This window comes from Loxodonta africana, chromosome 4 (assembly GCF_030014295.1).
Source record: "Loxodonta africana isolate mLoxAfr1 chromosome 4, mLoxAfr1.hap2, whole genome shotgun sequence".
Classification (NCBI taxonomy): Eukaryota; Metazoa; Chordata; class Mammalia; order Proboscidea; family Elephantidae; genus Loxodonta; species Loxodonta africana.
The window spans coordinates 113,534,378-113,547,097 of NC_087345.1; the positions used below are offsets into that span (position 1 = coordinate 113,534,378).

Consider the following 12,720-nt stretch of genomic DNA (forward strand, 5'->3'; position numbering starts at 1 on the left):
TCTTCATCAAGGTCATTCTTACTTCCCACCTCACCCAACTCTCTAACCCCCCAGACTCCTACTTCTCACCCCCTGCCCCCAATCCTGCCCTCAGAAGAATACAACTGCTCGTACAGTTGACCACTGCCTTGATTTGTGCTAAGGTGCCAACAGTTTTACTTCTTTTGCACCATCAGTACAAATGTGTACACTGTGAAAAAGGCAAACAGTGTATTAATATTATTGTGAAAATAGTTTTGATTTCGCAAATTCCAAAAGAGTCTTAAGGACCCACCAGCAGTCTGTGGATTACACTTTGTAAAGCACTGTTTTATCTTTTTTATTTATTAATTTTTTTATTGTGCTTTAGGTGAAAGTTTATAGATGAAGTTAATTTCTCATACAAAAACTTATACACACATTGTTATGTGACTCTAGTTGGAATCCCCACAATGTGACAGCACACTTCCCTTCCCACCCTGGGTTTCCAGTATCCATTCAACCAGCTCCTATCCCTTTGTGCCCTCCCATCCTGCCTTGACAGGAGCTGCCCATTTAGTCTCGTGTATGTACTTGAACTAAGAAGCACACTCCTCATGAGTATTATTTTATGTTTTATAGTCCAGTCTAATCTTTGTCTGAACAGTTGGCTTTGGGAATTGTCTTAGTTCTGGGTTAATAGAGAGTCTGAGGGCCATGTCTTCTGGGGTTCCTCTAGTCTCAGTCAGACCATTAAGTCTGATTTTTTTAAAGTGAATTTGAGTTCTGCACCACACTTTTCTCCTGCTCTGTCAGGGACTGTCTGTTGTGTTCTCTATCAGGGGGAGTCACTGATGGTAGCTGGGCACCATCTAATTCTTCTAGTCTCAGGCTGATGGAGTCTTTGGTTATGTGGCCCTTTTTTTTGTTTCTTGGGCTAATATTTCCCTGTGTCTTTGGTGTTCTTCATTCTCCTTTGGTCCAGGTAGGTTGAGACCAATTGATGCATCTTAGATGGCCACTTGCAAGCTTTTCAGACCCCAGATGCCACTCACCAAAGTGGGATGGAGAACAGTTTCCTAATAAACTTTATTATGCCAATTGACCTAGATGACCCCTGAAACCATGGTCCCCAGACCCCTGCCCTTGCTACTCTGTCCCTCAAAGTGATTGGTTGTGTTCAGAAAACTTCTTAGCTTTTGGTTTAGTCCAGTTGTGCTGATTTCCCCTGTATTGTGTGTTGTCCTTCCCTTCACCTAAGATAATTCTTGTTTACTATCTAGTTAGTAAATTCCCTTCTCCCTCCCTCCCACCCTCCCAGCCATCAAAAAATGTCTTTTTTTCTCTGTTTAAACCTTTTCTTGAGTTCTTGTAAAGTGGTCTCATACAATATTTGTCCTTTTGCACCTGATTAATTTCATTCAGCATAATGTCTTCCAGATTTATCCATGTCGTGAGATGTTTTGTGGATTCATCATTGTTCTTTATCGATGTGTAGTATTCCATTGTGTGAATATACCATAATTTGTTTATCCATTCATCTGTTGATGGGCACCGAGGTTGTTTCCATCTTTTTGGTATTGTGAACAGTGCTGCAATGAACATGTGATGGCTCTTATTTCTCTAGGATATATTCCAAGGAGTGGGATTGCTGGATCATATGGTACTTCTATTTCTAGCTTTTTAAGGAAGTACCAAATTGACTTCCAAAGTGATTGTGCCATTTTATATTCCCACCAACAGTGTATAAATGTTTCAGTCTTTCCACAACCTCTCCAACATTTATTATTTTGTGTTCCTTGGATTAATGCTAGCCTTGTTGGGGTGAGACGATATCTCATTGTAGTTATGATTTGCGTTTCTCAAATGGCTAATGATTGTGAGCATTTCCTCATGTGTCTGTTAGCTGCCTGAATGTCTTCTTTGGTGAAGTGCCTGTTCATGTTTTAATTCAGTTGTTTGCCTTTTTGTTACTGAGGTTTTACAGTATTTTGCAGATTTTAGAGATTAGACCTTGATTGGGTGTGTCATAGCCAAAATTTTTTTCCCAGTCTGTAGGTTGTCTTTTTACTCCTTTGGTGAAGTCTTTTTTTTTTTTTAATTAATTTTTATTAAGCTTCAAGTGAACATTTACCATTCTAATCAGTCTGTCACATGTAGGTTTACATACATCATACTCCCTTCTCCCACTTACTCTCCCCCTATTGAGTCAGCCCTTTCAGTCTCTCGTTTCGTGCCAATTTTGCCATCTTCCCTCTCTCTCTATCTTCCCATCCCCCCTCCAGTCAAGAGTTGCCAACACACTCTCCAGTGTCCACCTAATTTAATTGGCTCACTCTGGTGAAGTCTTTTGGTGAGCCTATGTGTTCAATTTTTAGGAGCTCCCAGTTATCTAGTATATCTTTTAGTGTTTGTGCATTGTTATTTATGTTTTTATTCTGTTTATGCCATGTGTTAGGGCTCCTAGCATTGTCCCTATTTTTTTTTCCATGATCTTTATCATTTTAGATTTTATATTTAAGTTTTAATCCATTTTGAGTTAGTTTTTGTACATGGTGTGAGGTATGGGTCTTGTTTCATTTTTCTGCAGATGGATATCCAGTTATGTCAACACTATTTGTTAAAGAGACTGTCTTTTCCCCATTTAATGGACTTTGGGCCTTTGTCAAATATCAGCGGCTCATAGGTGGATGAATTTACATCTGGATTCTCAAATCTATTCTATTGGTCTATGTATCTGTTGTTGTACGAGTACCAGCCTGTTTTGATTACCATGGTGGTACAATAGGTCCTAAAATCAGGCAGTGTCAGGCCTCCCACGTTGTTCTTCTTCAGTAATGCTTTACTTATCCATGGCCTCTTCCCTTTCCATATGAAGTTGGTGATTGGTTTCTCCATCTCATTAAAAGATGCCTTTGGAATTTGGATTGGTATTGCATTGTATCTGTAGATTGCTTTGGGTAGAACTGACATTTTCACAATGTTGAGTCTTCCTATCCATGAGCAAGGTATGTTTTTCCACTTGTGTAAGTCTCTTGGTTTCTGGCAGTAGCGTCTTGTAGTTTTCTTTGTGTACGTCTTTTACATTTCTGGTTAGATTTATTCTTAAGTATTTTATCTTCTTGGGGGCTAGTGTAAATGGTATTGATTTGATGATTTCCTCTTCAAACTTCTCTTTATTGATGTAGAGGATTTCCTCTTCGGGGTTCTCTTTGTTGGTGTGGAGGAATCCAACTGATTTTTGTGTATTTATCTTGTATCCTGAGACTTTGCTGAACTCTTTTATTAGTTCCAGTAGTTTTCTTCTGGATTCCTTGGGGTTTTCTGTGTATAAGATCATATCATCTGCAAATAGGGATACTTTTTTTTTTTTTTTTTTTACTTCTTCCTTACCAACTTGGATGCCCTTTATTTCTTTTTCTAGCCTAATTGCTTATCTAGGACCTCCAGCACAATGTTGAATAAGAGTGGTGATAAAGGGCATTGTTATCTGGTTCCTGTTCTCAAGGGGAATGCTTTCAGATTCTCTTCATTTGGATGATGTTGGCTGTTGGCTTTGTATAAATGCTGTTTATTATGATAAGGAATTTTCCTTCTATTCCTATTTTGCTTAGAGTTTTTATCATGAATGGGTGTTGGACTTTTTCAAATGCCTTTTCTGTATCAATGTATAAGATTATGTGGTTCTTATCTTTTATTTATGTGATGGGTTACATTGATTGTTTTTCTGATGTTGAACCATCCCTGCATACCAGGTATGAATCCCACTTGGTCATGGTGAATTATTTTTTTTGATATGTTGTTGAATTCTATTGGCTAGAATTCTGTGGAGGATTTTTGCATCTAAGTTCATGAGGGATATAGGTCTGTAATGTTCTTTTTTTGTGATGTCTTTACCTGATTTTGTTATCAGGATTATGCTGGCTTCATAAAATGAGTTTTGGAGTATTCCATCCTTTTCTATGACCTGATATACCTTTAGTAGTAGTGGTGTTAACTCTTCTCTGAAAGTTTGGTAGAATTCTGCAGTGAAGCTGTCAGGGCTGGGCTTTTTTTGTTGGGAGTTTTAAAATTGCCTCTTCAATCTCTTCTTATAGGTCTATTTAGTTGAGAGGTAAAAAAAAAAAAAAAACCAGTACTGGGCTGGGTTTTTTTTACCTCTGTTTGTGTTAGTTTAGGTAGGTAGTGTGTTTCTAGAAATTCATCCATTTCCTCTAGGTTTTCAAATTTGTTGGAGTACTATTTTTCATAGTATTCTGTTATGATTCCTTTAATTTCATTTGAGTCTATTGTGATACCGCCCATCTCATTTCTTTTTCAGGTTATTTTCTTACTCTCTTGTTTTTCTTTTGTCAGTTTGGCCAATGGTTTATCAATTTTTTTTTTTCAAAGAACCAGTTTTTGGTCTTTTTAATTCTTTAGATTGTTTTTCTATTCTCTATTTCATTTATTTCTGCTCTAAATTTTATTGTTTCTTTTCTTCTGGTGCCCGTGGGCTTCTTTTGCTGCTCTCTTCCTATTTGTTCAAGTTATAGTGTTAATGTTTTGATTTGGGCCCTTTCTTCTTTTTGGGTGTGTGCATTTATTGCTATAAATTGACCTCTGAGCACTTCTTTTGCTATGTCCCAAGGTTTCTGGTAGGATGTGTTTTCATTCTCATTTGACTCTGTGAATTTCTTTATTCCATCCTTGATTTCTTGTATAACCCAGTAGTTTTTGAACAAGGTGTTGTTCAGTCTCTGTGTACTTGATTTTTTCCCCTTACTTATTACTGTTATTGATTTCTACTTTTGTGGCTTTATGGTCAAAAAAGATCCTTTGTAATATTTCTATGTTTTGGATTCTGTTAAGGCTTGCTTTGTGGCCTAATATGTGGTCTATTCTGGAGACTGTTCCATGGTAAAACACTGTTTTAGATGAATCCTTTTAGAACTATCAGTTACAGTCAAACTAATTTTAGTATTCTATTATATATATTTAGCCAGGTAAATTTTAGATGCTACTTGTGAAATATAAAGCTAAAATTAAAGAGCAGTTTAATCTATGTATCTCCATGTAACAGGATCTAGAAAGGAGAAAAGAAGAACTCGAAGAACTTAATTTATTAGAGGGGTGTTATCCTGAAGCAGAGAAATTAAAACGAGAAAATAGATTGCTTTCTCGGGTAAGATTGATTTATATATATATTTTTTTTCTTGAGCTAAATAGTTAGGTACCACAAGAGGGAGTTGTAGTCTGAGATCTATTTTGTTCCCAAGAAATTTTAAATGTGTCTATAAAGAATGTCTCATCTGACATAAATATTCTCATATTGCTCGTGGCAAAGTAAATTTATAAAGCTTTGTAGAAAGCTATTTGTCAGTACTTATCAAGATTCTTAAAATTGTCATACACTTTGACTGATTCAATTGTTAGGAATCTATACTGAGGAAATTATCCTAAATTAAAATAAAAAAGCTTTGTGCTTTAGGCAATCCTAGTGTTACTCAAAACAACTTACCTTTGGAAACAATATAGATTTTTATCTAGAGAACAATGAAAACCTGTAATAATATGGTGAAAGAAGATTATAGTATAAATTTTAGTGAAAATTATAAGAATAATATAATTTTAAATATGTAACACTGTGCACAAACTACAAAATGAATGGAAAGACTCATGCTAAAATGCCAGTATGCTTAGCAATTGGTAATAATTGAGGAAATAGAAATTTAGTCAAGTGTTGGCTTTTGCAAGTATAGGAACTATGATTAGAAAGTAAAAGAAAACAAAACCAACTCTTAAATACTGTTCTAAAAATAAAATACAAAAATATATAGAAACTCTATTTATCTGAATTATTGAGGATTAGAAATTGTTTTGGTAAAGAGGAATTTATTTATTTTAGTGATATCTCAAGTACTATTGAAAATTATAGTAAGTTTTTGTCTAAATTGGGAAAACAGGGTTTACAAGACCTCATACTTCAAAAAGGAAGTCTCTTTATTCTTTGACTGAATTTTCATCAGTGTGAACTGTGAAACGTTTTTATTCCACAGTGGAATCACTACATTCGATGTGATGGGAGTCCTGACCCCTTAGTCCCCCAAGAAATGAATACTTTCATTAGTTTGTGGAAAGAGGAAACAAATGAGACTTTTGAGGAAGTGATTGAGAAGAGTAAACTAGTGCTAAATGTAAGTGTATAAATATTATCCTATAATTTTAACTTATTTAAATTATAAATCATGATAGTGACTCCGAAAATAGAAAAAATTATTTTATTATTTGCCAATTAATAGCACTACTAATTTTGGCCCCTTGGCTGTATAAAGATGTATTTGGTAATCTTTTCATTTTCATGCTTATTTTACAACTCCTAAAATCCCCTTGCCCCTTACATAAGGTCTGTGTAATATAATGCACAATACTGACTATAAATCCAAAACCAAATCAAACCCACTGTTGTTGAGTCGATTCCAACTCGTAATTCAAGCAAAAAAAAAAAAGCAAGTAGTATACATTTATATAGATAATTTTGGGGAAAAAAACAGTGGGTGATTTTACCCTCAGCTGAATTTATTGACTATTCAGTAATTCAGGAAAGATGTTTTTTAAATGTTTACTGTGTGCCAGGCTCCTGCTGTTTTAGACGCTGGGTCAAAGATGAGTAAGAATATCCCAACTTCTTCAAGGAAACCCTGATGGTATAGTGGTTAAATGTTTCAGCTGCTAACCAAAAGGTCAGTAGCTCAAATCCACCAGGCACTCCTTGCAAACTCAATGGGGCAGTTCTATTCTGTCCTATAGGGCCACTATGAGTCAGAATTGACTTGATGGCAACGGGTTTGGTTTTTTTGGGTAACTTATGCAAATAGGGTAGATAGGTTAGCCTGAGAATCTTCCATTTTACAATGCATTTTAAAATGCTGGGGAAAAAATGTAAGGACTTTTAAATGCATTGCCTAGCTCACAAGAATATAAGGGAAAATCTCAGAAGGCATAAAAAATTCAGATAAGTAAGCAAGTCCTGAGCAGTGGCTTCCCAGAGACTATCTGCTATCAGAGACCCCTGTATACCTGGAAACCTCAAATGGTGCTGTGAATAATATGGAAAAATCCTACTACACAAAGAAAGATGATAAGAAAACTTGTCTGGCGCATATTTAGTTTGGTGGAGGAGACACAAAAATGTCTCCATTAGAATTCTTAACCACAGGCTGGTTTTCTTACAAGTTTGAGACTGAAAGCCACACTATCTGTATGATCCTGAAAGACCCAAATCTAAAATTTAAAGTACTTGTGGTTTGGTGGTGTTCTCAGACTCCTGATAGAAACAAATACCAAGTCTCCTGGGAATAATATACCTTAACCACAGGTCTCAAAGCATTCCCATGATTAAAGCACCTAGAAATATGAGCTCATAACAAAGAAAGAAAGAAAAAAAAAAAAAGAACACCCTTGAGAAAACAATCCAGAATGAATGAGCCATCAGAAACATCAAAAGCCAGAATCAGAACTGAAGAATACTATAAATGTTAGAATTATTGAGTTCTAAATTTTTTAAAATATATTTGAAAGCATGTCTGAGGAACAAGAGAAAAAAGATAGAGAATTGAAAAAATTTAGTAACTGGAACTAGTGGCCAGGTTAAATAGATAAAATGCAGCTGAAGAGATAAAAGGTGACTCAGAAGTTGTACTGGAAGAATTTACCAGAATACAGCACAGTGAGACAAAGAGATGGAAAATATGAAAGAGTGGTAAATAGACATGTATGATAGAATAAGAAGAGCTAAAAATATATTGAAAAGGAAAACAGAAGGAGATATAAAAGAATGAAGGAGAGACAATATTTAAAGAGATAATGGCTAGTAATTTTCCAGAATTGATAAAAGATACTAATCCTCAGATTCAAGAGCCCAACAAATCCCAAGTATAATAAGTAAGAAGAAATCCACACCTAAACACCCCTACGTAGTAATAGAACTGAATGGAATTCACTCCTTTTGTTCCTGTTACTACCCCCTAATGCTTTTGGCTTCTTGTCACAGCTGCTGAAATTAACTTCTCCATGTTACTATCCAAAAACCCAAACCTGTTGCCATCAAGTCAATTCTGACTGGTAATGACCCTATAGGACAGAGTAGAACTGCCCCATAGGTTTTTCAAGAAGCACTTGTGGATTTGAACTGCTGACCTTTTGGTTAGCAGCCGTAGCACTTAACCACTGTGCTGTAAGGGCTCCCATGTTGCTGTCAGATTGGGTAACTTCAGATTCCAAACTTGAGAATCAAAATTTAGAGGTACAAGTAATGGAGATGGGACTTTAACTTTGTAATTCTTAAAGAAGGAGAAGATTGTAGTTGATATTTACTAAATACTCACTAAGTACCAGGCACTCTTGTTAAATTTAGAACATACATTAGCTCATTTAATCTGGACGACAAGGGCCCCAAAGAGCCTCCCTACACACCTACAGATTGATTATATAGTCCTCTCTCCACTGTGCATCTTTCCTTCAGGGAGGCTGCCCTTAGTGTGATGCTGGGCCAGGAACATGGTGCGTTGCAGGTCTCAGGGAGGCAGCAGGAAGTAGTCCTGGAGCTTGCCAGTGATGAGCTAGAGCCACATCTTACTATTACAAGATTGTGGGGTACATAAGTAGAAATATTAAATTGCTAGGAAAGATGGGAATAGGATAAGTAAAGCAAAATAAGAGACAGAATCGGACAGTAGTCACAGCAATAGGAAACTAAGGCAGGAAGCTACCAGAGAAACAAACAAACAAAAAAAATTGGATAGCAGTAACAAGGAAATCACCTCTTGGTAAGCATCCAGTTCCAAATTATGGAACTTATTTATTTAACAAACTTTTTTATAGTACTTACTATCTGCCAGGCTTTGGAAATATTAACTTGCTGAATTTTCTTAATAATCCTATGAAGTAGGCACCGTTATCCCGTTTTACAAATGAGAAAGCTGAGGAACACAGATGTTGAGTAACTTGCCCATGTCACAGTGCTAGTAAAAGATGACTAGGATTCAAACCCAGTGTCCTTGCTTGAGTCCATACTACCTTACACCACTATGCTGCCTCTCTTAATTTAGAAATTTTCTGTGTAATTGCCTGTGTGCGTGTTCAGCATTCAGTTCTGTTGCTTACTAGCTGTTCCTTGATCCATGCTGTGCCTCAGTTGCCTCATCTATAAAATGAGCACAGAAACAGTATCTGCCTCAAAGTATTATCATCAGGATTCAATGGCTTAGAACACATAAAGCATGTAGTAAGTAACCCTTCAGTAAATAAATGTTAGTAGTTCTCCTCTTCCTCCTTTCTTCCTTCTCTTTTAGCATTTCTTATTTGCCCTAGCTTCATCTTGTTTTTGCTGTAGCTCCAAGTCTTAGGTAATGACAAAGTATGACTAGCCTATCAACTTGCTAATGATAACATAGCGTAATTACAGCTTTTTTTAACATATAGTTGAAAATTGTTTCATGCAAATTTTTGGAGGAAATACTTTGTTTTTCTGTGATCTAAATACAGGAAAGGATTTCTGTGTGTTATGCTGAGTATAAGATGTGTTTCTAAATTCAAGAGTGATAGAACTTTCCCCTTTTCACTTTTTCTTTGACTCTTTGTCAGAGTATTAATGTAAGTATTTTTCCATTTTATAGTTAATTGAGAAATTGAAATTAGTTTTATTGGAAACTCCACCATATGATTTGCAAGATAAAAATGTGAACCAGTACCAAGAATCAATTCAAGAGCTACAGGAGCTCCTTCATTTTAAGTTTAATGTAGCCACAGAAATACTCCTCAGAGTAAGTGTGATATTTTGCTTATATGTTATTTTAACTTCTATAAGAGTTAAAATTTAAGGCACATAATAAAATAATCCAGTATTATTTTTCTTTTTTTTTTTAAGGATTAAAGTTATGGAAAAGTTAATAGAATAATATAAAGCACATATACCTATGCAGATTTAACAGCTGCCAATATTTTATTTTTTAAATAAATAAGACACTGTAGATTTAGCTAAAGTCCAGTTTTTCCTTCTACTTATCAAAGTTTACTAGCTTTACTATGAAAATAAACTCACAAAATATCATATATCTGATATTCACACTGGATAAATCAATTAACACAAGATTATAATCTATATTACAAATGTAGATCATAAATATAAATATAGCCTATATTTTCCTCAGCTTTTTTTTAGTTGGAAAACACTGTAATCAAACAAAGAAAAATTGAAAGAATCCCCATATGCCCTCCACCTAATTCAGCAGCTTTAAAATATTTTGTATTATTTACTTTATCTCTCTCTGTATTCTCCCCCAGTATTATTTGAAAGTTGTAGACATTATGACACTTCTTCCCCAAATATCTCAAGCACTAATGTGTGTCAAAGCTGTATCATTTCATCATAATTATTCAAATTGTATGCTGAGCAAATAATCCGAGAAGCTGGACTATATGAAGAAGAGCATGGCATCGGGATTGGGGGAGGACTCATTAACTAACAACCCGGGTTATGCAGCTGACACAGCCTGCTTGCTGAAAGTGAAGAGGACTTGAAGCACTTATTGATGAAGATCAGAGACCACAGCCCTCAGTATGGATTACACCTCAACGTAGAGAAAACACAAATCCTCACAACTGGACCAGTGAGCAACATCAGGATAAACGGAGAAAAGACTGAAGCTGTCAAGGATTTTATTTTCCCTGGATCCACAATCAACACCAATGGAAGCAGTAGTCAAGAAATCAAACGCGGAGCGGGGCCAAGATGGCGGACCAGGTGGACGCTACCGCGGATCCCTCTTGCAACAAAGACTCGGAAAAACAAGGGAATCGATCACATACATAACAATCTACAAACTCTGAACAACAAGCACAGACTTAGAGACAGAAAACGAACAAATACGGGCAGACAGCGACCGATTTCAGAACCAGGAGCCAGCGTACCAGCCAACTACTTGGAAAATCTAGTTTCCCAGTGATGGCTTGGAGACAGCAGTCCATATAAAACCACATAAAGAAACAGACCATGACAGCTTCTCCAACCCCCCAAACAAAAGAATCAAAATCTTTCCCAAATGAAGATACAATCCTGGAATTATCAGATACAGAATATAAAAAACTAATTTACAGAATGCTTAAAGATATCACAAATGAAATTAGGATAAATGCAGAAAAAGCCAAGGAACACACTGATAAAACTGTTGAAGAACTCAAAAAGATTATTCAAGAACATAGTGGAAAAATTAACAAGTTACAAGAATCCATAGAGAGACAGCATGTAGAAATCCAAAAGATTAACAATAAAATTACAGAATTAGACAACGCAATAGAAAGTCAGAGGAGCAGACTCGAGCAATTAGAATGTAGACTGGGACTTCTGGAGGACCAGGGAAACAACACCAACATAGCTGAAAAAAAATCAGATAAAAGAATTAAAAAAAATGAAGAAACCCTAAGAATCATGTGGGACTCTATCAAGAAGGATAACTTGCGAGTGATTGGAGTCCCAGAACAGGGAGGGGGGACAGAAAACACAGAGAAAATAGTTGAAGAAATCCTGACACAAAACTTCCCTGACATCATGAAAGACGAAAGGATATCTATCCAAGATGCTCATCGAACCCCATTTAAGATTGATCCAAAAAGAAAAACACCAAGACATATTATCATCAAACTTGCCAAAACCAAAGACAAACAGAAAATTTTAAAAGCAGCCAGGGAGAAAAGAAAGGTTTCCTTCAAGGGAGAATCAATAAGAATAAGTTCAGACTACTCAGCAGAAACCATGCAGGCAAGAAGGGAATGGGACGACGTATACAGAGCACTGAAGGAGAAAAACTGCCAACCAAGGATCACATATCCAGCAAAACTCTCTCTGAAATATGAAGGAGAAATTAAGATATTTACAGATGAACACAAGTTTAGAGAATTTGCAAAAACTAAACCACGACTGCAAGAAATGCTAAAGGAGATTGTTTGGCCGGATGACCAATAATATCAGGTACCAGCACAATACAAGGTCACAAAACAGAACGTCCTGATATCAACGCAACTCAAATAGGGAAAGCACAAAAACAAACAAATTAAGACTAATTCTAAAAAATAAATAAATAAACAAAATAATATACACAACAGGAAATCATGGAAATCAATACATAAACGATCACAATAATCAAAAAGAGGGACTAAATATAGGAGGCATTGAACTGCCAGATGGAGAGTGATACAAGGCGATATAGAACGATACAAGTTAGGTTTTTACTTAGAAAAATAGGGGTAAATAAAAAGGTAACCACAAAAAGGAATATCAATTCCATAACTCAAGAAAAACGTAACGACTCAATAAACACAAAGTTAAACATTATGAAAATGAGGATCTCACAATTTACTAAGAAAAACATCTCAGCACAAAAAAGCATGTGGAAAAATGAAATGGCCAACAACACACATGAAAAGGCATCAAAATGACAGCACTAAAAACTTACTTATCTATAATTACGCTGAATGTAAATGGACTAAATGCACCAATAAAGAGACAGAGAGTCACGGACTGGATAAAAAAACACGATCCATCTATATGCTGCCTACAAGAGACACACCTTAGACTTAGAGACATAAACAAACTAAAACTCAAAGGATGGAAAAAAATATATCAAGCAAACAATAAGCAAAAAAGAAGAGGAGTAGCAATATTAATTTCTGACAAAATAGACTTTAGACTTAAATCCGCCACAAAGGATAAAGAAGGACACTATA

The 12,720-nt window shown here is 35.7% G+C and overlaps 1 protein-coding gene across 1 annotated transcript in view; it reads left to right on the forward strand.

The window, feature by feature from the left end:
• The window catches only part of DNAI7 (dynein axonemal intermediate chain 7), a 54,435-nt gene that overhangs the window by 3,738 nt on the left and 37,977 nt on the right, over positions 1–12,720 (forward strand). Inside the window, exons 3-5 of the mRNA XM_023554887.2 lie at positions 5,021–5,122; positions 5,997–6,134; positions 9,615–9,761. Coding sequence (XP_023410655.1) covers positions 5,021–5,122; positions 5,997–6,134; positions 9,615–9,761 — 387 coding nt within the window. The remainder of the gene's footprint in view (positions 1–5,020; positions 5,123–5,996; positions 6,135–9,614; positions 9,762–12,720) is intronic.